Genomic DNA, 27,677 nt, shown 5'->3' on the forward strand with positions numbered 1-27,677 from the left:
GGTTGTGAATGTTTTGTGTCAATTATAATACTTAAAATTTCAGAAACTAAAAAGCTCCTATTTTTGTACTGCAACAGATTGGAAGTTCATGGAGAGGTGGTTAAACCTTTAGGAACCTCATTATGAGTATCACTTTTGCACATTCTTCAGGATAGAGGTTCTATACTTTTATCATCACCTCCCTTTAGCAGGAGGGATAACAATATTTGTTCTTTTTCTTCTTGTTGTTCCTATTTAATTATCTAAATTAAGAGACTTTATTTTTTTAAGAGCAGTTTCAAATATAAAGAAAATTTGAATGGAAAGCTCAGAATTCTCATTATATTCCCATCCTCACCACCTCCCCCAACAAAGACACACCAGTCTTGCCCATTGAGAATAGAGTCACGGAATACTTGCTACAATTGATGAATCAACATTAATGTGTTATTGTTCCCAAAGTCCACAAATGTCCTGGCAAGTCACTCTCCATGTTGTATAGTTCAACTAGTGTAGTGATATTTCATTTGTATTTTAATAAATAAATCTTGCCTGAAGATGAGAGAGTAAAACAGCCCCACAGGTTAGCCTTATAGACCAGGAAGTGGTGACATACTTTTTATTCGAGAAGCCACACTAGTTTGCCATAGAAACCAGGAGTTAGTGGTACACACGTTTAATCTTAACCCTAGAGAGAAATATCAAGTGGGAGGAGACAACTCTCAGACACAGTCTCATTCTGAGAATTCAGGAGGCAGGGTCCACATTTCGGACTGAGGTAGAAGTAAGAGCCAGTGGTTGGCTGTTTTGTTTTTCTGATCTTCAGGTTGAACCACAATATCTGTCTCTGGGTTTTTATTAATTGTGCTCCAAACTAGGTTTTGCCTACTCATCCACCATTATGGCATCATGCAGAACATATTCACTGTCCTAAAACATCCTATGTATCCCACCTCTTCATACCTCTGCTGTACCATTTGACAAAACCTAGGCAAGCACTAATCTCTGATTCCATAGTCTTGTCTTTTCTAAAAGGCCATACAATTGGAATCATACTGTATGTGGTCTTTCTTGTAGCAACATGTGGTTAAGTTCCTCCCACGTAGAGTGTGTATGATGCACAGACCCAGGCCTGGGCTTCCTAACTTTTCACGCCTTGATGCCTTCCTTCTTTTCATCACGAAAACATTCCACTGCCTGTGTATACCACAGTTTGTTTATCTGTTCACAGGCGAGGAACATTGGTGGTTCCTAATTTGGGGCAATCATGAATTGTTATAAATGTAGATCCTTGTGTTTTTCTGTGGATATGGCTTTTTCTCTCAAGAAATGCTTGGAAGAATAATGTTTGAGTTCTATGGTAAGAGTACTTTTAACTTCAAAAAAACATCTGCTTGTGTTTCCATGGATTCCTGTTGCTTCACCTTTTCATCTGCATTTAAAGTTCCAGGACAAGACACTAAGCTTGGCTTCTCTTTGGTCTTTTAATTTACAATTCCCCAAGACAGGATATTTAGTTTCTTTTTATCTATTCACTTGGCATCTGTCTAAGTTCTTTGGTCTTAGGGTTTGTGTTGCTGTGATCAAACACCATGACCAAAAGCAGCTTAAGTAGAAAGGATTTATTTGGCTTACACATCCTGATTACACAGTTCATTGAGGGAAGTGGAGGCAGGAACCTGAAGGCAGAGCTGAAGCAGAGACTGGAGAAATGCTGCTATTGACTTCCTTCTCGTGGCTTACTCAGTCTGCTTTCTTACACTGTGGGACCACCTGCCCCTAGGTGGTCCTGGTAGGGGCTGGGCCCACCCGCGCCCACCTGCGCCAGTCACTAGTCTGAAATGCACTTGCCGACCAGCAGCCCGATGCAGGCGTTTTCTCAGTTAAGATCCCTCCTTCCAGATATGTCTAGGTTGTGTTGAGTCGACAAAGAACAACCAGCGCATTTGCTGAGTTGTTTTTGTATCTTTTGCTCGCTGTTTAGTTTTTGTTGCACTTTAGGAGGTTTTCATGTATTTTGAATACAAATGCTTCATTAGATAAGTGTTTATAGTTATATTTTCCCAGTCTGTGACTTGCTTTTTCATCTCATTGACAGCAACTTACACAGAGCAGAAGATTTTAATTTTAATGACGCTTATCTTTCCTTTTATTTCCCTCTCATGAGCTATGTGTTGGGTTTTATATCTAAAAACTCAACATAAACTCCACAGTCATCTAGATTTGCTCCTGTTTTTTGGAAGTTTTATGTTTTTCAGTTTACTTTGGGTGATTTTTTTATTTATTTTTGTGGAACCTGTAAGGTCTGTCTAGTTAGTGTGAACTGCAGTTAGTCCGTCCGTGACTACGTATGGAAGGGGTTCCCTTCTCGGTTATCTCTCTTTCTTGACTGGAGATAGTTGGTTGTATCCTTGAGGGTTATTTCTAGGGTTTCTGTTGTGCCCCAGTATCTGCAAATACGACATGTCTTTGTATTAAGGAGGATAGTGCCAGCTCTCTGTCCCTCTCCAATATTGTGTAGGCTGTTCTAGAATTCTTGCCTGTCCATATAAATTTTAGAATTAGTTTACCACTGTCCATGAACTCACTGGGGTTTTGTCTCTGATTGCATTGAGTCTATAAGTTAATTTGAGCAGAAACTGATATCTTAACAATACTCTATTTTCTTGGTGTAGGGTAAGGTCTGTGTTTAATAGACTAAACCCAGGAGAGGGATGTGGAAAGGTTTATTTTTTGTTGTTTTTGTAATGAGAGTTTGCCTGTGTGTGTGTGTGTGTGTGTGTGTGTGTGTGTGCATCATGTGCATGCCTGGTGCCTCGGGGGTGAGAAGAAGGCATCGTGTCCATCTGGACCCGAAGTTACAGACAACTGTGAGCTGCCATGAGTGCTGGGAACTGAACCTCGGTCCACCAGAGGAGCAGCCGGTGTTAACTACTGAGCCATCCTTCCAGCCGTGGCCCTTTTGTTTTTAAATAAGACTAAATAATATTGTATATTTTGTTTTTCTCTTGTGGAGACAAGGTCTTACTTAAGCAACATAATCTGGCCTTGAGCTTGCTAGATGCCCAGTGATGGCCCTGAGCCCTCGCTTCATCCCAGTGGTATGAGTGCAAGCATGTGCTGCCACATCCAGTGTGTGTGTGCTTTATTTTATATTTCCTTCATTCCATTATTCATAACCGTATTCTTACTTTTTCTCCCGGGAAGATTTGTAGACTGAGGGATTTTTTTCTTGGGGCAAGAGTGAACTAGCTGATAGTCACCTGTGCTTACTCTTCAAGGCATCTGTTCTTGGATTTTTATTTTCTTATTTTACTGTTTCCTTAAATTATTTAAATTTTGCTTCTCAGGCCTGAGGTATGTCTCAGTAGAGTCCCTGCCTAATTTTTTTTTTTTTGTTTTTGTTTTTGTTTTTCAAGACAGGGTTTCTCTGTAGAACAGCCCTGGCTGTCCTGGATCAAGACCAGGCTGGCCTTGAACTCACAGAGATCTGCCTGCTTCTGTGAAGACCTGACTTTGCAAACTCTGTTTTAGAGAAGGGCCTTCATCTTAAGTCATATAATGATCAGGGGCCTGATCTCAGCTCCAGAAATGTGCTGTGATAGCGGAATTTGAGCAGACACCCTGAAAATAGCCAGTTAAGGAGCTAGAGAGCAGGGCCGTAAAACTTAACAAGGTCCAGATATTCCTAAGAGGCGTCCTACCCTTGAAGATACCTTGTCAGTTATTAATGGCTGTTAGGGTTTTAGCGCCCAAAAACTGACCAGTGGTTTCAGAAACTACCTTACCCTATGCTCTCCTTATCCAATCCCTAGATGACAGGACATGAATTCCCCTGATTACGGCACTTCCCCTTTAAAAGTTCTCTCCTCCCCAGGCTCCCTGCCACCCTTTCCTCACCCACCTCACTGGGGTGCTGGAAAGTGGTGTTCCAGCCTTGGGTTTCTAAAACAAAGACCCTCATGTAATTTGCATTGGAAATTACATGATTAGTAATTTGGGTATAACACTTCTACCTCCCAAATGCTGGGATTAAAGGCGTGCAACACCATGCCTGGCCCTTCTTAGTATTCCTGAATACCTGGATTCATTCACCAAAACAACAGGAACAAAAATAGATATTAATAAAATTTGTTTATCACGTGATAGTCTCATTACCTGAGTTCTTGAATATATAATTCAGGCATTCAGAGAAACATAAACTCTATTAAAAGTTAATTGGATTTTTTTTTTTTTTTTAGTTTAGTTCATTGCTTTTGAAAAGTACTAAATAGCACACCGGCTGAAGAAGTTATCCTCCTAAGTGTCTTTACTGAAGCATCCTATTATTAAAGTGCCTTTGGTCAGAGGAGTGTTTGCTAACATGGAAATCCAAACTCCATTGCTGGTTTCAGGTTGTAGGTCAGTTATTGAGTGAATGTCTGGTGTGCACGAAGCCCGAGATTTCATCGTAGCCACTGTGACAAGTAAAGAGGCAAAAGTAGAAGTGCAAAATGACCTGCATTTTTGCAGTCATGTGTACCTGCTTCATTTCGGCTTGTATTTATACTTTGCAAAGGATTTTCCTTCTGTCACCCTTTCTACCCCTTCATGAATAACATGGTAATTTCTTCCAGAGACATTTTTCAACTGTTCTTCAAAAAGAAGAAAAAGTGACATCGGTCCACGGTAAAGAAGAAGCAGTAGACATACCTATTATTAGTGCTTCAACCCAGATAATGCTCAAAGGGCTCTTCATGGTGCTGGACTACCTCTTGAGAGAAAATAGCAGGTACTGACAGACAAGACCCAAATTACACCTCAAATGAAGATTCTTAAACTTAGGACTGGAGGACCAAAAGTCGAAGAATCGTTCATTAAACCCACTTACTTACTGATTTAATATTTATTTTCATTAGTGGGAAAAAGACTCATTTCAATTGCTCCGAATCTGTGTCAGTAAGAACAATCTATACATTTAGACAACTGTAACATTTAAGATTCTCCTGAGTTAAAAATGGCATTCATCAGGTTGATCTTTCAAAATTTCATTTATTAACTAGTGAGGGTGACTGTGGTTTCTTTGTGTGGGAAGGCGTGTCAGGATGTTGAGTTTTGTGAGTATCAGGTTTGATGTTATGTAATGTGGTCATTGGCCGGGCGGTGGTGGCGCACGCCTTTAATCCCAGCACTCGGGAGGCAGAGGCAGGCGGATCTCTGTGAGTTCGAGACCAGCCTGGTCTACAAGAGCTAGTTCCAGGACAGGCTCCAAAACCATAGAGAAACCTTGTCTCGAAAAACCAAAAAAAAAAAAAAAATGTGGTCATTGTTTTAGAATGTGTCATTCAATTAGCATTGTCTTTGCATTTAGATTTGCAGGTGATTATAAAATTGCTATTCAGCAAACTTACTCCTGGACAAATCAGATTGCTGTTTTTGATAAAAATGGAGTCTTGGCTCTACCAAAAAATAAGAAACATTCACGACAGAAAATTGGAGTTAATGTGCTAAACTTTTGGTGCTTAAATCCAGCTGTGGTAAGCTCACTCTGCCTTAAGTGCAAACTCATCTTGACCAGAACCAACAATTAAATGACTGTTTGGCTTTTTCAAAAGATGATCTCATTTGTTCCTTGTTTCCTTGTAGGCCTTTTCAGATATTAATAACAAAGTACGAACCATTGTCCTAACATCAGGAACACTGTCACCTCTAAAATCATTTTCATCCGAGCTTGGTGTTACATTTAACATCCAGCTAGAGGCTAACCATGTCATCAGTAACTCACAGGTGAGCTGCTTTATTTTGTTGAAGCTCTCAGTCTTTTTACCTGAGTGTAATTCCATATAAGTAACTTAAAGGACGCCATCAATTCTAATAAGCAAACTCTGATAGGAAATTAACATTTTAGTTTTAGAATAAAAGGTAATCTTGTCAACTGCTTACCAGCGCACCGAGTACCGATGCTGCTCTGGCAGCTGTGACTCTTTGGACTCAATGACTACTAAAAATTCCCCGGTATACCTTCATTAGCTTATTTGTGCTGGGCTGATGCAGATGCCAGCGTGGGCCAGAAGAGGCATCCCTAGAACTTGAGGTGCAAGCATTTGTGAAGCAGGTGACGTGGGTTATGAGAACCAAGGCCTTCTGTAAGAGCCGTACACGTTCTTACTCAGTGAGCCATCTCTCCATCACCTGTTTGTTTTGTTTTGTGCTGTATAGGCTTGCTGTATAGTCAAGGGTGACTCTGAACTCCCGATCTTCTTGCCACTACCTCTCAAGTGCTGAACCTGTAGGTACGAGTCAGCACTTCTGGCTCTGTTTCTTTTTATGAAGTAACTTGAAATAGTTAGCTACTAACTTAACATCACCTATGTACCTAACATGGTTCTAATTCTTTGTAAAACTCTATCTACTCTAGGTTTACTTGTGGGGGCACTTTTAGTGTCTGAAAACTCTTGACATTTAGTGGTTGGGACTGATAATTCTGCATGTCTGTGTAACTAGGAATTTGCTTCCCAAAATGCCAGCGTGAGCCCGTTGAGAAGCATCGCTTTTAGCAGTAGTGCAGTGGGAGTACAGACTCCACATTTCCTGCTGCCCCGTTTAGAAGCAGAAGTGAATGCAGGTCAGCAAATTCAGTGTAATTTTTCATAAGATTGCTATTCTATAATTATGTTTTCACTCTAATGTACAAAGTCTATTTAATCTGGAGTTTCACTGGAATTATAATAAAGCATATGGCATAACTAAACAGTGTTTCCATATTGTCTGTCAGCTTGAAAACTACCTTTCAATCTCAATTATGATTTAAAATATCCACGTGGAATAAAAATTACCAATTTACCATTTTTAAGTACACAGCTTAATATTACATATATCCATTTGCTGGCACAGTTAATCTCAAGAACTTTTTCATTTGTCCTTCTTCACCAGCCCCTAACATTCTCCTTCTGTTTCTGTGGCTTTTACTGCTCTATCTGGATAACTCTTGTAAGTGCAATCCCAAGGTGCTTGTCTTTCTGTGATTGGCTTTTTTTTTTTCCTGTACTCAGCATAACAGCTTGAAGAGTTGTCAGTACTGTAGCTGAAGTCCTCAGCATTCATCTGGGGCAGCATGTATCAAATGTATCAAATTTCTTCCTGTGCTGCAGGAAGCATCATTGTATAGCTATCTGTCTATTGATTTTCTTCACTTTTTCTTTAGAAAAAAAATATAAATTCCAAGGCTAGAGAGATAGATCAATACTTAAAAGTACTTCTTGCTCTTGCAGAGGACCCAGATTTAGTTCCCAGCACTGCTCTGGGTGGTTCACAGGTACTTGTAACTCCAGCTCCAGGGGGATCTGATTCCCTGGCCTCCTCGGCACCTGCACACAAACACACATGAAATGAAAAATAGTAAAAGTAAATGTTTCTTAAAATTATAAATTTAAGAAAAGTTGAAATAGTATTATTTTATATCCTTTCACTATATTCATCAACTGTTAACATTTAGTTATGTTAGCTTCTCCTTCCTTTCTTCCTTTATATGTGTGTATAGATGTCAGTAGAGAGAGAGAAGAACATACTGTCTATGGAGAGGGTAGGAATAGGGATGCATTCTCTGTTGGAGTGGAGAGACTTATTTCCTCAGGCAAAATAAACCCACCCGAATGTGAGGGTGCAGTGTCTTCAGCATTGGTAGGGTCTAACCCAAGTTAGAGGAGCTTACTCTTTTCCAGTTAGCTCTCTCACGTTAACTGCCGACGGCCTTCCAGACTGGCCATACATTTGTTTTGTTACATGTGCCAATCTAATGAGGACTTGGGTTTGATTTTGACAACAAGCTCTGTGATTGAGAGGGAAAAGATTCTCCTCCAGTCACACTTAGAAACTTTTCAATTGTTTATGCACATCTGGAACCAGTTAATTTAATTTTATCACCAGGCTCATTCTTCTCCTGTCACTTTATCCAGAGATGCTCGAAGTAACCAGCCAGCATTGTTTTCTTTATTTTTCTACAAATTGTCAAAAGTCTTATGTGTAGAGTCACTACATTCCTTGTTCCTCACAGGCGGTAAGTCAGGAGATCAGTCATGTTTACCCCAGTAAGGTCTTTAGATAATGCACACCGCCGGGCGGTGGTGGCGCACGCCTTTAATCCCAGCACTAGGTAGGCAGAGGCAGGTGGATCTCTGTGAGTTCGAGACCAGCCTGGTCTACAAGAGCTAGTTCCAGGACAGGAACCAAAAGCTACGGAGAAACCCTGTCTCGAAAAATCCAAAAAATAAAAAAATAAAAAATAGATAGTCCACACCATCTTACTATAGATGATGTCCTTACTATAGATGGACGTCAGTGCTTTCCATGCAACCAGCCGAGCCTGTGGTAACTGTAGGCTTCAGTGAGTTGGTTAGCCAGCCTCAGATACCACCAACCCACTAGAGAAATTCATCCTGAAATCCTGTTTCTCTAAACCTACTCCTGGTACCACAGTCTGTATTAATTGCTAAAAATGACTATTTTTAAAGGGGGGAGTGCAGATTGACTCACAGGGGTGGTCCAGGTAGTCTGTCAATAGTTGTCTCACAGCGAGAGGCTGCAAATCTGGCAGTTCACACATCCATGACTGGACATCTCAGTAGTCCCAGTCCGGAGCCGAAGGCCTCGGTTCCTGGAGAGCTGCTGTTTAGTTCTACATTAAAACCCTGGAGAATGTGACTAATATCAGTGAAGGAATGGCACAGCAACAGGATAGATGAACTTGCTAGCAAGAGCGAAGGCAACAGACAAACCATGTCTTTTTATCTGGGCTGCCACCAGATGTTGCCATTCACAATAAGGATGGGTTGTCCTGCTTCAAATAATCTGGCCAAGCAAGTCCTTCACTGGAGTGCCCAGCGACTTCTGTTTAGTTAGTTCCAGATCCAGCCAAGAGATAACCAAGATTAACCATACATGTACTTTTTTTTTTTAAAGTTTATGTGTACGAGTGTTTGCCTGGATGTGTAAGTATGCCATGTGCCTGCAGAGGACGGAAGAGGGCGTGGGATCCCCTGGAACTGGAGTTGCTGATGGTCGTATCTTTGCAGTTACTGTGAGGATTACAATGGTATTCAAGAGTTAGGATTTTAGATAGGTACCAGCCTAATTGTATTCAATTAATTAAAAGTATTAAAGGCTTCCAGGTTCAAATAAATTTCTGTTAAGTTTGTTTGGTCATCTTTTCCTGAAATCAATGCGAACTAAATATTAATTTTCCTGCTTTATTTAGGCATAACGCTAATACTAAAATATTCCTTTCTAGGTTTGGGTTGGTACTGTTGGCTCAGGCCCTAAGGGCCGGAATCTCTGTGCTACCTTCCAGCATACCGAAACATTTGAGTTCCAGGACGAAGTGGGAATGCTTTTGTTATCTGTGTGTCAGACTGTGAGCCAAGGAATTTTGTGCTTTTTGCCATCTTACAAGGTAAGGAATTGTTTACTATTTGTTGGTTTTTATTTAATTAATTAATTTATTTGCCTCTAAAAGAGATGTGGGATTACCACAATAAATTTCTAGAGTGAGAAATAATTACTATTCTTCCAGTATCATGTTATTTTATTTGTGACAATTGTTGCCTTTTTGTTTTATTACTGCTTCACTTAAAAGTCTCACTAGGAAAGATAAGAGGGTTTTTTTTTTTTAAGCTATAAAATGTTATTTATTACCACATAGATCAGTGTTCCTCAGAAAGCCCCCTATCCCTGAATCCTGGCTGATAGAAAAATGCAACTGTAACTTGGCTTAGATGTTGTTGGGGTTTTCCTCTATAAAAGTGTTGTAACATTCTGGCTTGGGACTCACAGTTCAGCTCCCAAGTCTGTCCTGCGACTCAGACCAATCAGTAGCAAAAATAATTTTTTGTTTTCTGCATTGACTTGGTGTGTGAGTTGTGTTGACTCCAAGTGGACTCTAATGCTGTCAAAATTAACTCATTTTCTAAAATACTAGGAAAATGGTACATGAATAATGTTTGTGATCCAAAGATATCATTGTTTTTTGAGAGAAGTTCTCCATAGCTCAGGTTGATCTTAAACCCTTGACACTCCTCCTGCTTAGGTCCCTGAGTGCTGGTTTTGCATGAACTAATCAGGAATGAGTTTTAATATATTGCCTCAGAGGCCCTTGGTTAATCCCTAGCACCAGTTATGGCTCAGAACCACCCAGATGTCACAGGTGCGCTCCTGTGTCTCTTAACCTTGTATTTTTTCCTCTGGTTCACCTCCACCCAGGCTGTAGAAGGAGCAGCGGACCACTTCCCGCCACCCGGCTAGCTTTACCCAAAATAATTACATGGAAACTGTATTCTTTTGAACACTGCCTGGCCCATTAGTTCCAGCCTCTTATTGGCTAGTTCTTACATATTGATCTAACCCATTTTTAATATTCTGTGTAGCACCATGAGCTGGCTTACCAAGAAAGATCTTAACCTGTGTCTGTCTGGAATGGGAGAATCATGGCGACTCCTGACTCAGCTTCTTTCTCCCAGCATTCTGTTCTGTTTACTCCACCCACCTATGGGTTGGCCTATCAAATGGGCCTAGGCAGTTTCTTTATTAATTAACCAATGAAAGCAACAGATTAGAAAGAAGTCACTCCCACATCACCAGGCATTCAAAATGAAAGGGGAAAAAAACCCAAAGACATAAGATTACTCTTGCATTAAAAAATGATCGGTATTACCTGCTCTTCCAAAGGTCCTGAGTTCAATTCCCAGCAACCACATGGTGGCTCACAACCATCTGTAAAGAGGTCTGGCGCCCTCTTCTGGCCTTCAGGCATACAGACAGAATATTGTATACATAATAAATAAATAAAAAAAAAGATAACAATGAATAAAAAACTTACAAAATGACAGATTTAAAAAAAAAAAGATCGGTAAAGAGGTGAAGAAACTGGCCAGAGATGAGTGGGGTTGGGATAGCGGGGAGAAAAGCTGGTTTGAACTCTCTAAGAACAACTGTGTGGTTGGTGGCTCTATTGTGTGGAGTGGACCTTTGGAGGGCGGCAGTCATGAGATCAGGCTTAGGGATTATGTGTTTGTTTTCTCTAAGACAGTTTCAATAAATGTTTACATTTTCTTAAAAAAATGTTATTTATATGAGAGTACTGTTTATATGTTATTTTTATTCTTACAGGCAACTTGTTCTTCTTCATGTTAGTAGAATGAATCTAAGCATCCTTTGTTGCCCATTGTTTTGCTTCATGCATCTGGCCAGAAGGAATCGTAGTACTTTCTCCTCCTCCTGCCCCTTCTTCATTACACTGGGGGCAGTCCCAGAGCTTTGTGCACGCTAGGCAAACATTATTTCAATGAGCTGCATCCCCCCCTCCCCCTAAGGCTTTCAGTCTTTATGTCTTTTGATCTAACATGGATCTTTGGTCATCACCAGATGGATAGACCATGGTGGTTTAAACCAGTTCTGTCTATGTATTTTGATTGTAAAGTTTACTATGTTTATACAGAAGCATTAAGCAGTAGTAATTAAGAAAGGAGCTCTGCCTTTGTTTGTTTGTTTTTAGGGAAGAAAGGGTCTCACTGTATAGCCTTGGCTGTCTTGAACTGTGTAGACCAGGCTGACCTCATACTGCCAGAGATCTGTCTGCCTGCCTCTGCCTCTTTAGGCTGGGATTAAAGGTGTGTGTCACCATTCCCAGTTACTTCAGCCATATTTCCATTTCCTTGGTTCTATCTTTTCCCTCGCTATTTGTTCCATTATTGGTGGTTCATTCTTTCTCTCTCTCTCTCTCTCTCTCTCTCTTTCTTTCTTTCTTTCTTTCTTCTGACACACAATGATTTCCTTTTTGTTTTGTCTTGTGTATATTTTAGTAACATTTTTTAGATTTATTTTGTCTCTGAATGCTTTGTCTGCATCTGTGTATCACGTGTGTTCCTGGTGCCCAAGGAGGCCAGGAGAGGGCACCAGTTTTCAGACCTCTCCTCATTTACCATTGATGTTAAGTAAAGAATAAAATGAAGTTTTTCTGTTCAGTCTCTATTAAGAGTTTTTATATGTGTTACTATTTAGCATTAAGGTTTTTTGTTTTGGTTTGTTTGTTTTTTGTTTTTTTGAAACAGGGTTTCTCTGTAACTTTGGAGGCTGTCCTGGAACTAGCTCTGTAGACCAGGCTGGCTTCGTACTCACAGAGATCACATAGAGATCCACCTGCCTCTCCCTCTGCCTCCCGAGTGACTGGAATTAAAGGCCACCACTGCCCAACTATTAGCATTAAGTTTTTATGTTGAGAAATTTACAATGCTACTAGTTTGATGTTTACCATTTTTAAGCTAATCTAAAAGACAAATTGCTACACCCAAGTTTTATTATTATTATTTAGATGTTTGACATTTCTGTAGGTAGAACACCGCTTCTGTGTTAAGTAGAACTCTTTATGGTGTTAAGACCTTAGGGCTGTGGTAAGGTGGTTGTGTGATTAGAGGTTAGGCGTAGTAGTTCAACTTATCTGCTACCTAACCACAGACATTGGCATACTTGTGTTCTTTCCTGTGGTCACTGGAAAATAGTTGGTGAACACAAACCACATTTTGGTAAATAATTAAAATAGCTTGATTAAGGGGTAGCCTCGGGGCTTTGAAGATTGAACCTTTGTTCCTGGCACTTCTCACCCAGGCTGCTGGGAACCTCACTGATACATCCCACCTACTGACAGAAGTCCTAGTTGTATGCCCGCCCAGTCCCCAGGCTGAGTTCTGAGCCTGCTAGAGACCCAGACTGTCAGCCAGGACTCCGAAGCAGGAACTGGGACCTAGGTACCTCACCTTGATCCCATGACCCTCATCTCCCATCTCCCCAGTTTCCTTCTCTGAAGGTTGTGTATCCCAGCTGGGTCTCTCTTGGTGGCCTCCAGTTGTTTGCTTGATTTCTTTTTGCCTTTTTTCCCTTTCTTTCTCAAATTCTTTTTATTCCCCTCATTTTAAATTTTCCCCTCTCATTTCCTTTTCTTCCTGCTTCTTCCCTCTTTCTGCTTTTATTTTGTTGTATTGGGAATATATTTTGATTATTAAGCCCTTAGTGGATGCAACTTTTTCCTCTCAAAATCTATAAGTTGGCTCTCTGGTCAGTAAAAAGTTTCTTTATTGTTTCCTTCCTTCTGTTTTTATAGATTACTGTTAGCATATTGAAACATCACAGATGTTTTTCTTTTCATTGTATTAGAATAGAACCCAGGACTTTGCACATGTTAGGCAGGCAAACTCTGCCTCTACATCCCTTTCAGCCCATACTACAGATTTCTGCATGTTGATTTTATATCCTGCAACTTTATTTTTTTAACTTACTTTTTAGGGTTTTTGTTTTGTTAGAGGTGTTCATATGTATAGCCGCCCTGTGTGTCCAGAGGATACTGTTTCCCTGTATTCATCCACTGTATCTGGTGCTTGCATTCTTTCTGCCCCCTCTTCCGCAATGATCCCTGAGCCTTGGAAGGAGGGGATCTTTTTGCATGCCTTTCTTATTTTTATATGTCCTTTAAGGGGAGGTAATTCTCTTCTATGAAGCATATAGTTGGGGGTTTTTCCTTTTAGCTTCTTTTTAAAAAAAACAAAACAAAACAACCAGGACTTTGAACCCAAAGAGAGCTGCCTGTCTCTTCCTTCTGAATGTTGGATTAAAGGCATGCACCATCATCCTGAGCCCTAGGATATATATTTTATGTATTTATTCTCTATGACTTTTTGCTATATAGTTGGATTCTTTGTATTCATGGTAATTATTGGTACTTGTGTTAGCTTTCTATCATTGTGATGAAATACCTGAGAGGAAGTATTTTACAGAGGGAAAAGCTCATGCTTTCAGAGGTTTTAGTCTGTGGCCACTCTACCAGACTGCTCTTAGGCCTGCGGCAAGGCCTCGTGGTAGAAGCACTTGGTAGAAAACTCACCTCATGGCATCTAGAAACCGGGCACAAGGAAAATAAGGTCTCAGGGACCCAGCATGCTCTTCAAGGTTATAAGGGAGTGACCTACTTCTAGATAAGCCATGCCGCTTTACATACTGCCTACCAGACCTTCAGCCCCTGAGCCCTTGGGTGACATGTCTGTTCTACCCTCACAGTGGGTTAGGACCAACTGCTGTCATTTTCTGATTTGTTCTGGTTATTTTGTAGAAACTTTGTTTTTTCTCTTGCTGATGCGTTTTGTGGTCTGTGAGTCTCTTTGTTGGTGTGATGCTTCGAAGCTTCCTCTCCTGTTTCCTGTCACATGTTGTCAGTATTTTTGTTACAATCTTCTACATTGTAAATGAAGCTTTCCCCAAGGAAAGTATTTGCTTCTTGCTCCTTTGTTTTTCTCAGCCTGTAGTCTGTGTTGGTTCTCACAATGTAGCTCTGCCATCACATTCTAGTTAACATTAGTTCTTGTCTTTTTACAGGAGTTTAGAAATACAGTTGATTTGGGAGGGGATTGTACTTAATCTCACAGAATCAAACACACAGTTGATTTTTGTGTGAATAAATTTATACATCCAGATTTCATCCAACGTTTGCTAAGCCATCACTTCTTAAGATAGCAAGAATGGTCAAATATATACATTTTTAATTATATGGTTAATCCATGCATTAACGAATCTCCTGTTCATCAGTGTTGGTAAGTCAACAAAAGTTCGGAATCCATTTTTCAAAGTTAGACATTTCTTCCAAGCATAAATAGCTATAAGTTCCTAGTTTCCTTTGAAGAAATTTTAATTAACTAGATTGTCCCTTGAACTATGTGAATTACTTCTTAAGTACTGTTTGGTTTTTACGTTCACATTGTAACTATTGTGCTTTCCTGTGTATCTGTGCGTATAAAATTGGTTGTTCTCAGTAGTGCAGCTCTGACATCTTCAGACTCCTTGGGCTTTTAACCCACTAGTAAGAAGAATACTCTTTTTTTTCAGAGAATTTCAGGATCTTTTGTTTCTGTTCAGGTTGCCAAAACTGCAGGGAACCTTGTATTCATTTCAGGGTGGTATCTACCCAGATTCTTTCCCCAAGAGTACTACTGACTGCGCGAGTATTCATTGAGTTTAACCCCGAGATGTTGAAGTCAGAGTGCTAATTTTTCATTTTTATTAGTATTTAAAAATACTCTTATTTCTAACCTACCACTCACAGATATCTATCACCTGGCTGAAAGAATATATTTCTCAAATATTAATACCTCATGAAATGAATAGCAAAGAATCATCTTCAGATGGAAAAATATGATTACATTTTACCTACGAAGCAAATTATGTGAATAGGATTATAGGAGATAGTCTATTTAGGCAGGACTATTAAATACATTAGGACTTGAGTAGTGGCTATTAAAGTGAGTAAATGGCAAAATTATGAAGAGAAACACATGCCAAAAACCATTTTCCAAAGGGCTAGGATTGTAACAATACCAGTAATGAGGGCAGAGAGGTCTTAATGCAATTTGCACTTTCTAAAGTTTCAAAAAGAGACTCTGGGTTAGTGTGTTATTAATGTACTGAACATCTGGTCTGTAAAAGCTACGGACATCGGACAAATACAGGATTCTGACTTATTGCCTCCCTGGTGACATACTGGTTTTAAGAAGCTTGAAAAAGTGAAATGACAATATCCAGATAAGACACAGGCATTCCAAAGTATTCTTTTAATTTGTGAGATGTGACTTTTTCAAAAACCTGCCTCTAAGGCTAATGAATCCAAGTAATGTAGATAGCAATTGCTAAACTAAATCATCCCTGTCACTGTGTGTCAGCTAGTCTCCGAATATGACTAGCATTTACTTTTTATGACCTATAAAAATAGCTTAGAAATACTTGTGTTTTTTCTCATGTAGTAACCCTGAAAAACAGAGGCAGGTCTGTGTCCAAGTACTTTCCTTTAAGCTGTTTGATTGCTAGGTACCTAGCTGTGATATTTAAAAGACTGTAGCAACCGAGTTGTGCATCCAGTTACTCCGGACAAGAGGGAAACAAGCTGTGCACACATGCCCTTTGAGGGTCTCCTGCAGTGGGAGCAGAAAAGGAGAAGGAGAGCCGAGGGCTGGGGGAGAAGAAGCTGGGAAAAAGGGGATGGAGTAAAGAGAAGGGAGGAGAAGGCCAATGGACCTCACCAGCAAACCCCCAGTCTGCGTTCGTGTCCTCTAATGTCTCGCTTCTCCCCTCCATCTCTTGTCATCTTACTATCACTGAATAATCTTTCGTAGAAGACTTTGGCCCCAGGTTTTGTAGTTGTGAGATTTTTGTTTGTTTTGTTTTTGTTTTTGCCATTCTTTATCTTCCTTGATTGGCCATTGGTTTGAACTTTGTTGATTATTAAGTTCATCTAACATATTTATTGTATTTATTGAGCATTTTCTACATGTGATGTATTCTAGTATTAGACAATCACCAAAGAACTAAACATAAAAGAAAGTTAATTGCTTTCCTGACATTTCCAAGGATGAGAAGTTGAAGTTAAACTGGATATAAAAAGATAAGGATATGTTAGATAATGTTATTACTTGATGTGTGTGTGCTAACAAGCCTATGTGGCAGCTCTAACCTCCAGTCTGGTTACATTTGAAGATGGGGCAAACCTCTAACAATGTACTTAAGGTTATATGAAGACCTTGAGGATGGGACCTGGTCTCATAGCATTTGTGTCTTTGCACCAAAAGGCACTAGAGAGCCTGTTGCTCTCCTCTGCATGGGTACAGGCAAAAGGCCATGTGAGGACATGGAGTAAAGGAGGCCATCTATATGGCAGGAAGAGAATCCTTCCTTCTCCCTCGCTAGGACTGTGAAAAATCCATTTCTGTTGTTCAGTCACTTAGTCTGTGGCATTTTGTTATAGCAACTCAAGGGGTCTGATACAGTTTGAGAAGGGGAAAAAGAATTCTGGGGATATAAGAGATGGTTTATAATTCTGACATGATGATTTAGGAAAGTTTGTTTGAGAAAGTGATGTTGAATAAAAGTCAAGGAGGGAGGGAAGGAAGAGAACAGTTTTGATAGCAGGGGAATGTTCAGGTGGAAAACCTTGTAGTAGGAAAGGCTGGTGTGCCTGCAGCAGTGTGTGAGATGAAGAGAGGACTGGAGGCCAGAGAAGGGGCCAGGGAAGACCACAGTGCAATATGGCTTTGGGATAGAGTCTAAGTGCAATAGGAGGCCTTTGGAGGCATTGACTTAAGCTTCGGTATTGTTTGAAGCAGTCTCGTATATCCCAGGCTGGCTATGAACTGATGTGTAGCTAAGGATGAGCCTCAGATCTTTCTGTGTCTCTCCCTCCTGAGTATTACACGTGTACACCACTGGTTTTGGTTTATGCTTTGTTGGAGATAGAACCCATGGCTTTGTGCTTGCGAGACAAGCATCCTGCCAACTGAGCCACATGCCCATCCCTAGCCTTAGTTTTTAACGGACTGTACTGGATGCTATGTGGGCAAAAGGGGGGACTTCAGAAAACGTAGGAAGAACAAGGCAACACTTTAACAAAGTCGAGTGAAGCAGGGTGGCAGGTGATTGGTGACTTAGGAACATGGGAGCAGCAGAGCTGATGAGAAATGTTTAAAGTCTAGGTATCATTGGAAGCTAATTCTGGCTGGATTTGCTAATGGCTTAAATTCTCAGTGATAATAAGAAGGTAGGTTTTGGGACTAGAGAGATGGCTTGGCAGTTAGGAGCACTAGTCACTCTTTTTAGAAGACCCGGGTTTAATTCCCACCACCCACGTGGCAGCTCGCCACCGTCTGTAACTCCAGTTCCAGGGGATCTCACACCTTCACACCAATGCATGTAAAATAAGTTTTAAAAAGAGAAGAAAGAAAAGGAAGGTAAGTTTCCTTATTGGAAATGTTTCTTTTCTTTTTTGAGAGTTAATTTTATGTATATGGATATTTTGCCTGTGTGTGTGCGCACGCACAGAAATGCATGCACTACCTGCATTCCTAGTGTCCTTAGACCAGAAAAGGAGTCAGATCCTTTGGAACTGGAGTTGCAGATGGCTATGAGTTGCCTTGTGGGTCCTGGGAATTGAACCTGGGTTTTCTAAGAAGAGCAGCTAGTGCTCTTAACCACTGTGCTATCTCTCCAACCCCAGTATTTTAAAATGGGGATATAGTGGCTAGTGAAATGGCTCAGCAAATAAAGGTGCTTGCCTCCAAGCCTGACCACCTGAATCCTTGGAACACACATGGTGTAAGGAGAGGACCAACTCATGTGACTTCTGCATGGATGCCATGGCACCTGAGTGCAATCATGTAAAATTTGATAGTTTTTTATTTATTTTTTAAATATAATTTTTTAAATTAATTCTTTGGGAATTTCACACCATGCACCCCAACCTCTCTCATTTCCCAGTCCTTCCATAGCTGCCCTCCACCTTTGTAACCTCTCCCCCCCCAAAAAATAAAAATTTTAAATTTAAATTAAAAAACAAACAAACCAAAACAAAAAAACAAAACCAAAGCAAACCGTCTTGCCGACCCTCTGGGCAATGACCTTTTCTGCCTTCTCTCCTTCCAGTCATAGCTGTCGCACCTCCAGCTGCCATACTTGTTCCCCTCCACTCTGTCTTCCCCGCCCTTCGTCACATTCATTCATTGTGGTGACATTGGAAGCTATCGTGTGTCACCCAGTATATCCTTTTGCCCCAATAGCTTTATCTGAAAATGTTCATTCTTTCTTCCTCTGCTACACCGCTTGTACTGAACACTTCCTACGTCTCAGATATCTTGCTGCTGTCCTTTGTCATGGGGATCCTGCGACTATGGTTCGACAGGACAGGCCCCTTAGCTCATAGATGGGATAGATGTTGGGGTGGGACAACTCAAAGCCCTAAATCTGGTCAGCCAGGTCTCAGAGCCCCCTGCCCCATGCTACTGCTCTCATAGTGACTGGCTTTTCTGTGGCCAGCAAGGGCAGGGCCAGCTTGGATATCAGCATGGCTTCAGTTGGCAGCCCAGACTATGGACATCTGAGCGACCTTTGGTGATAACAGGGGCCTTAGACATCAACACAGACCCCAGCTGCACTAGGGCCACAGACCCAGTCATGGCCCTAGGCAGCAGCCAGGCCTGGATGTTACCATGGCCCCAGGTGGCAGTGCAGGCTCTCATATCTGCCTGTTCCTCCTGCTGTAGCATCTCCAGCACCAACTCTGTCCACAGTGCATGAGCCACTCCGCTTCTTGTTCTCTCCGGTCTCCCCACCATGTTCTCTGTCTTTCCCACCTCATCTTAGTGGCACCTGCTGCCCAGGGTGGGTACTTGGGTGGCTTCTGGCTGCCCCAATAGTTTTTTCTTAAATAGAACTTTGTTTTCAGCTTTAAGTGAACTATTGTTTGCTCTTTTAATCAACATGTTTAGTTTTGTAGTTCATTCTTTTGCATTCTTATTTGCTTATATGGTTTTTAAATATTTCTTATGTATCTTTTTCCCTAGTCAGTTCATTAGTATTGGTGATCTTTTTATAAGCCAACTCTCATTTTGTTCAGTTACTCAGCATTTTCCTTTTTTTTATTTCTGTTCTAACCTTTGTTTTCTTTTACTAACTTTGCTCTGTAGTGCAGTGTATCAAACATAGAGCTTTGGGTGTCCTAGGTTAGTGTCCTTCTACTGAGTAGAGCACTTTTAAACTTGTTGAGACAGTCTCACTTGTAGTCTAGGCAGACATCGAACTTGCTATCCTCCTACCTCAACCACCCAGCCCTGGGATTTCAGAAATGTTTTTTTCTTTAATGTAAGCATTTGCTTCACCTATATACACTTCTTCCTTAATACCCTTTTGCTGTGCTCCTTACTTTTGGTATGTTGTATTTCATTTCTGTTGACTTCAATATAATTCATAACATCTTTTTTAATTTCTTCTTTTAACTCATGGTCACGGGTCAGAAGTATATTGTTTAATTTCTGTGTCTTTCTAAAGTCCTTAGTTTTCTATTGAATTCTAGTCTCGTTCTGTTGTGGTTGGAAAAGATGTGATTCTTTTTCAATCTTGTTAATTTTGTGTGTATTTGTGCGCGCGTGTGTGTGTTTGTATGTGACTGGGTGAAGGTCCAAGGATAACTTTGAGGAACCAGTTCTTTTCCCTCTGCCACGTGGATCCTAGGGATGGAATCCAAGTCATCAGTGCCTTTATCTGCTGAGCCATCTTTCTGATTCTTGTTAAATTTATGAAGATTTGTTTTGTGACCTAACACATAATGGATATATACATTTCAGAAGAATTAGCATTCTGCTACTGTTCTGTAGAATGTTCTATGTATGCCTCTTAAGACTTGCAGATTGTGGGGTTGTTAAGATTTTCTATTTTCTTATTGATCTTCTGTCTGAATATCTTATCAATTTGTTGAAGCTTAGGTATTTCAATCTCCTAGTATTACAATGTCATTGTGTGTTCTGCCAATTTTCACTTGAAATTTTTGGGTGTTCTTAAGTAGGCTTGTATAAATGTGTGCTAGTTGCTGTTGTTGGCAAATTGGCCTGTTATCTTTACAGAATGTCTTTCTTTTGTCTCTGTGATAGTTTTTGACTTGCCTGTTTAGTTCAGTGTGGATTGTGTGAATGCTTACCACTTATTAGGAGTATCTTTTTCCAGTCTTTCAGTTTAATCCTGTTTATAACCTTAAATTCAAAGAACTGATAAGATGGTAACACTATTTGCTGTAGGATAATGCTCTTGTGTACTGTAAGATTTGTCACTCGTATTGGTTTAATAAAACACTGATTGGCTAGTAGCCAGGCAGGAAGTATAGGCTTGGCAACCAGACTAGGGAGATTCTGGGAAAAGGAAAGACAGAAAATCAGTCACCAGCCAGACACACAGGAAGCAAGATGAGAATGCCTCACTGAGGAATGGTACCGAGCTACGTGGCTAAACATAGACAAGAATTATAGGTTAATTTAAGTCGTAAGAGCTAGTTAATAATAAACCTGAGCTAATAGGCCAAATAGTTTATAATTAATATAAGCCTCTGTGTGTTTCTTTGGGACTGAACAGCTGTGGGACCAGACAGGACAGAAAGTTCCATCTACAACTATTTTCTCAATTTCTGGCTCTCTACAGTCTTTTTCTCTTTTCTTGCCTCATTTTTTCCCCTGGAAAACAAAAGATAGTGTAATAACTCCTTAGTTGTGTTTTGAGAGTTTAAAGGAGTTCTTCCTGTTTAATTAAAGCAAGTTTGAGTACTGTTTTCTTTTTAAGATAAACTCTTACTGTAGCCCAGGCTGATCTTAAACTTTGAAATCTAATACCTCTGTCTACATGTTAGTGCCACAGTACTTAGGCAGCATTGATGTCTTTTTTTATTTTATGTAGTGTTTGCACGTGCTGTGTGTTGTACATGCATCTTTTGTTGTGTGTGTATTATTCTCTGTGTGATATGATATGTGTGTTATGCTCTGTAATGTGTCATATGCTGCGTGAGTATGGTGTGTAGCACATGCTGTGTTTGTGATGTGTGCATGCATGTGTGTTATTGTGTGTTTAATGTGATAGGTGTTTGTGATACATCCACGCATATTCCACAGTACGTGTAGGAGATCAGAGGACAACTTCTGAGAGTCAGTTCTCTCCTTCCCTCTTGGCTTGTGGGGAGTGAGTTCAGGCTTGCACAGGAAGCACTTTTACCCTCTCTGCCTTCTCACCAGCTCAAGATTAATTTCTGTAGAAGGTAAAGAGTGTGTTCAAGTTATAAACTTTCCCTTTTTTGTTTTTGTTTTGTTTTGTTTTTCAAGACTTTTTTTTTTCCTTAGCTTTGGAGCCTATCCTGGAACTAGCTCTGTAGACCAGACTGGCCTCCAACTCACAGAGATCCGCCTGCCTCTGCCTCCTGATAAACTTCTCACTAACAATAAGGTTTTAGTGCAAACTGGGAAGATGAGATCTATGTTTGGAGTGCTCTGGTTCTATTTTCTCTCGCCTACTGTCTGAATTACAATCTTAGTCATATAATTATGTTATGCTGACATTTTTGTTTAAAAATCACATGGAATCAATAAACTCAGGTATATGAGTAAGCTCAGTGCCTTATTTTTCAGACAAGTTTTAACACCACTCTCCTGTTTTGTTTTGTGGTATGAGAGGTTGGACATTAAATCTTGGAACACGGCAGGCAAACACTCTACCTCTGAGCCTTATCCCCAGCCCTTTTCTTACTTTTTATTTTGAGACACAGTCTCACTAAGTTGCTTTGTTATTTCTTAAGCTTTTTTTTTTTCTGGTAGACCTCTTCTAATCTAAGCACACATCATGTATACATGTATTGCTTGAATAGAATGAGTTTGGTCAAGACGTTAGAGCATTTATAACCTGAAGTTTGGTAATTGTTGTTATCTCTAAGTCAAAAAATCAATGATTAAATATTATATTTGTTTTCAAATTCAAGGAAAATGATATATCATTGTATTAAATTCCTTTAAGTATCAACAATTATGGAAACTTGTAGGATATTTCATTTGGTTTTTTTTACTCTAGAGATGGTACTTTTATCCAATTCTACATAGCTATTCTGTAGAGAAATTTAAGTAATTTAATGTTGTTCTATACTTCATTGATTTTTTTTTAAAAACATCAATCTTTTCTTTTTTTTTTTGTTTTGTTTTTTGTTTTTTGTTTTTCGAGACAGGGTTTCTCTGTGGTTTTGGAGCCTGTCCTGGAACTAGCTCTTGTAGACCAGGCTGGTCTTGAACTCACAGAGATCCTCCTGCCTCTGCCTCCCGAGTGCTGGGATTAAAGGCGTGCGCCACCACTGCCCGGCAAAACATCAATCTTTTCCCACCAAATAAAAACCCATCTTGACACCTCCCTACACACTGTTGTTCTGAATTTGTCAAGAGGGTTTTCGTACTGTCTTTAACTCCTAACTTTTACTTCTAAACAGTGCATATTAAAAAAATCAAATTCTAGCAACCAATTCATGAGGCATTTCAAATAGAAAATACTTTCAGTAATGATAGTCCAATGACTCTTAACATAATATAATGTTATGGGGGAGATTAAGTTATTGATCAACCCTAATCATTGAGTAAATAGCAGTAATAGAAAATTTGGTTTATGTTCTTTTAAATTTTATTTCTAAGAACAATAAATTGCTTTAAGAAAGCAAATGAGGTTTTGTTTGTTAGAGAATGTCAATTGGTTTTTTGGTACCTAGTGACATTGTGATAACTAGTCCACAGTGCAGTAGAGCTCATGACATTCAAACGTGGTTAAAACAATTCACTTTGAAGTATTGCCTCTACAACTGACCATTGTTTTTTTTTTATTTCCTTAGTTCCGTATTCATTTTTGCTTGTTTACATTTGCTGTATTTAATTTTCTACCATATTGAAAATAATGCCTAACTCTATGTTTAGATTATTAAAATGATATATATTCAAGCTGTTGATGTATTTCTAAGTGTTCATCTTGCTTTGATGCATACATTTTATTGTATTCTGCTCTCGTCCATGTTTTTAAGATTGTTTTAAGGTAGGGCTTTTCACTCTCTCTTATTTTTAATCTAATGATACATTATTAGAATGTGTGTTCATTGTGATACAGGTTAAAATTTGATTTTTTTATTCTAGTATTTGTAATTTACAAATAAAAGTCTTTGTTCAACTAGACTGCAGAATAAATTTTCTCCATCTCCTTTTAGCTATTAGAGAAGTTAAGAGAACGTTGGATTTCCACTGGCTTATGGCATAATTTGGAGTCAGTGAAGACAGTCATTGCAGAACCCCAAAGAGGAGAAAAAACTGATTTTGATGAATTGCTGCAGGTGTACTATGATGCCATCAAGTTCAAAGGAGAAAAAGGTAATAGGAAATTTTATGGTCAGTGAAAAGGCTTTTTAAATTATAAAGCAAGTAGAATTTGGTGCTGTTAAATTGTCATTTTATATTGTCTTTTTAAGTGAATTGTACTTGGGAAAATTATATTTTATAGTCTTAGGTAAATAGAAAGTAGGTTAAATAAAAAGAACATATATATTCATATATTAAGCCACCTTTTACCTTCTACTACCTGAAATATTTTGTGCAAGAAGGAAGGTAGGGTAGGTATAAATATCTTCCTCACTGACCAAGTAAGGTCTGTGGGTTTTACACAGGTAATGTAGTTGGTGCTTATAGCTTACCAAATAACATAAGCTTAAAGGGTTTTGTTGTTATTTGTTTTAGCTTTGTTTTGTTCGTGTTGTTTGAAACAGGGTCTCACTCTGTAGACCAGGCTGGCCTCAAGCTCTCAGAGATCCACCTAGCTCTGCCTCCAGAATTAAACTTAGGTTCTTAAAAACACCAAGAGTAGTGTGGTGTTTGACTGTCATCTCAGCACTCAGAAGTCGGGGAAGGAGGGTGGTACATGCAGGCCAGCCTGCATTCAGATCCTGTCTCAAACAACAGAAAGTAACTGAGGACTCAGTTTCCACATTTAAGAGTTTGATGAGTGATCATAGCAGTAATTTAGGAACAATGCAACAATGAAGGTACTGTCACATAGTTGTTAATAAGTTTTTAAAGATATATTTTATAATCTTATGCATATGGGTCCGAGTATATGTGTGTACATCACATGTGTACACAGTGCCCAAGGAGGTCAGAAGAGGGCACTGTAACATTAGGTTGGGTGCCATTCTGTAACATGAGGGCCTGCCTTTTGGGGTTTCTGTCCCACCGGGTCCCCCAGCCATTTAGTCCCAGAGAGAACCACACAGAGAGTCTGCATTCGATAAAAACTGATTGGCCCATTAGCTCAGGTTTTGTATTAGTTCTTATAACTTATATTAACCCATTATCCTTATCTGTGTTAGCCACATGGCTTAGTACCTTTTTCAGCGGGGCAGGTCACATCCTGCTTCTTTGGTGATCTGGGCAGGACTTGGCAGCAATGGGCTTCCTCCTTCTCAGAAGTCTCCTGTTTTTATTGCCCTGCCTCTACTTCCTGTCTGGTTGACCCACCTATACTTTCTGCGTGGCCAATCAGCATTTATTTAAAACATGAATGACAGAATACAGACAATTCTCCTGCACCAGGGCACCAAATCCTCTGGAACAGTGGTTCCAGGCAGCTTGTGGTACCATGTGATGGTTAGAAACAGCCTGAGTTCTCTACAAGAACAACAAATGTAAATACATCTTAAAAACAAGATTATGAGACAAGTACAAGAGAGTGAGAATCTCAGTTTTTGGGGAGCAAAGGGATAGGGGAATGAGAGTTCAAGACCAGTATGGTTTACGTACTGAGTACCGTCTCAGAACAAACCAGAAACAAGCAAAAACTCCAGACACAGCATCCTAGAGGCTGCTACAGGAGGATTGCTACAAAGAAGGGGCTGCATTCATGCTGGTAAAAGTAGGGATTGGATCTCAGTTTCTTATTTAATAGTTTCTTATTTAATAGTTTCTTATTTAATGCTTATTCAGTTAATTTGCTCCTGCTTCTGAGCTTCTGAGCATACTTTATTTTATTTTAGAGAACATTTTTTTTTTTTTTTTGGTTTTTCGAGACAGGGTTTCTCTGTGGTTTTGGAGCCTGTCCTGGAACTAGCTCTTGTAGACCAGGCTGGTCTCGAACTCACAGAGATCCGCCTGCCTCTGCCTCCCGAGTGCTGGGATTAAAGGCGTGCGCCACCACCGCCCGGCTAGAGAACATTTTTTTAATATTTATTTATTATGTATACAATATTCTGTCTGTGTGTATCTCTGCAGGCCAGAAGAGGGCACCAGACCTCATTACAGATGGTTGTGAGCCACCATGTGGTTGCTGGGAATTGAACTCAGACCTTTGGAAGAGCAGGCAGTGCTCTTAACCACTGAGCCATCTCTCCAGCCCTTTTATTTTATTTTATTTTATTTTATTTTATTTTATTTTATTTTATTTTGGTTTTCCTAGATGTGGTTTCTCAGTATAACAACCCTGACTGTCCTGGAACTTGCTTTGTGTTTTGTAGATCTGGCTGGCCACGAGTTCACAGAGCTCTGCCTGCCTCTGTGTCCCGAGTGCCGGGATTAAAGAGAGGCGCCACCACGACTGGCTATAAGTATCTTTAAAAACACACGGTTTGTTAATTGATTTGCTGCCGTTTCTATCTAATTTTGTTTTCTTATTTAGTTAAAGACAATGAGATTTAAAAACTGTGTCTCATAAAGCAATCCCATGTTGCTTTAAATTTACTGAAAATACTTATGACAAGAATAAGCAATTTCTGAGAATTTTGGGTATGTTTTTTAAAATGTTTAATTCCTATTGCTTAAGATGGAGCCCTTCTCATTGCGGTTTGTCGCGGCAAAGTGAGCGAGGGTCTGGATTTCTCAGATGATAATGCCCGTGCCGTCATAACAGTAGGAATTCCTTTCCCAAATGTGAAAGATCTTCAGGTAAGTCATAAAAGCCTTGAGGCGCTCCGTCCGTGTGCTTAATGTAGAGTTCCCTGTATGGTTTTCCTGAATCCTCTGGGGGATCTGAGTGAATAGGAGTGTTTTAGGAGGAAATCCCATTTTTAGCGTATTGTTTTGTTCAATAAAAGTGAATTTGAAAGTGAAGCCTCTGACCAGGAGCATCAGTATCACCTGTGAACTTGATGAACGCACAGTCATTTTCTTCTGGCCTCTATCAGAATCTTCTGAGTCATAGGGCGATGGTGGCGCACGCCTTTAATCCCAGCACTCAGGAGGCAGAGGCAGGGGGATCTCTGTGAGTTCAAGGCCAGCCTGGTCTACTAGAGCTAGTTCCAGGGCATGCTCCAAAGCCTGTCTCGAAAAACCAAACAAATAAAAGCAAACAGAATCTTCTGAGTCAGGAACAGGGCTATTGAGGCGCACAATTTGTGCATCATTAAAGCTCTTAGCAAGATACTCACAGGTCCCCCTGGGGATTCCAGAATCCTTTCTTTTTTATCTAGCTCTCTAGTGCCCTGTTGTATTGATCGCATGGCTTTAGCCATTCCAGATTCCTTCTAGTCTCTTCCACTTGAGTTCAGTAGGACCGCCGCATTGAGCTTGTACCTCAGTGGTCTGTACTGTAGGACGAAAGCCGCTCAGACAGGAAGTGAGAATAGTGGAGGTCACTAACTGACCCCCGCTCTCCTGAAGCTCTCCTGAGTCTCGTGTTGTTTGGTGAAAGGATGGGACAAGTTCTCAGCACAAAGGAGATGTATTTGCACCAGAGGGACAAAGGGCAAGGAAAAAGAGGCAAAGACAGGAGGGAGACAGAGCTTGAGGGAAAAAAGGAACAAGGGTATGGGGGGAAGGATATTTGCCCCAAAGGGACAAAGGATTGCCTCTGGTTATAGAGGAGACAGCTGTAGCCCATAGGCCCATGGCAGTTTTTGAAAGGAAAGGGGGAACCCCACTTTATGAGAAGTTGGTTTGTTTTGATTGGGCATGTTGATTAAGACTTGCCAAAAGAGGAATTTTGATTGCTGGACTTCAAAAGATGGACATTGGTTGTCAACATCGGGAGAGAAAGTGCCAAATAAGGGAACAGACAAGGTGACTGGCTTTAGGAATATAATCTAACAGTTTGTAGCAAGGGGAGAAGGGTAAAAGACAAACCCTGCTGTTGCCGTGTTTGCTTGAGCCTGCTAGAGCCCTTCTTTTGGCATCTACGCCTTGAGAATGTTTGCTCTATTTTGCTGTTGCTCTAACTAGGAGAGTCATGCCTAAAGCAGCATCTAGACCAGGAGTTCTCAACCTGTGGATTGCTACTCCTTTGGCAAACCTCTATCTCCAAAAACAGTATGATTTACAGTTATGAAGTAGTAT

The 27,677-nt window shown here is 40.1% G+C and overlaps 1 protein-coding gene across 2 annotated transcripts in view; it reads left to right on the forward strand.

Moving 5' to 3' along the window:
* Positions 1-27,677, forward strand: part of Brip1 (BRCA1 interacting helicase 1) — a 126,093-nt gene that overhangs the window by 58,944 nt on the left and 39,472 nt on the right. For both annotated transcript variants that reach the window (XM_041665562.1, XM_041665563.1), the window contains 6 exons: positions 4,596-4,750; positions 5,330-5,495; positions 5,605-5,745; positions 9,245-9,406; positions 23,573-23,732; positions 26,170-26,291. In XM_041665562.1, coding sequence (XP_041521496.1) covers positions 4,596-4,750; positions 5,330-5,495; positions 5,605-5,745; positions 9,245-9,406; positions 23,573-23,732; positions 26,170-26,291 — 906 coding nt within the window. The remainder of the gene's footprint in view (positions 1-4,595; positions 4,751-5,329; positions 5,496-5,604; positions 5,746-9,244; positions 9,407-23,572; positions 23,733-26,169; positions 26,292-27,677) is intronic.

This window comes from Microtus oregoni, unplaced genomic scaffold (assembly GCF_018167655.1).
Source record: "Microtus oregoni isolate MIOR12 unplaced genomic scaffold, Mior012 000015F_ref0000493, whole genome shotgun sequence".
NCBI lineage: Eukaryota > Metazoa > Chordata > Mammalia > Rodentia > Cricetidae > Microtus > Microtus oregoni.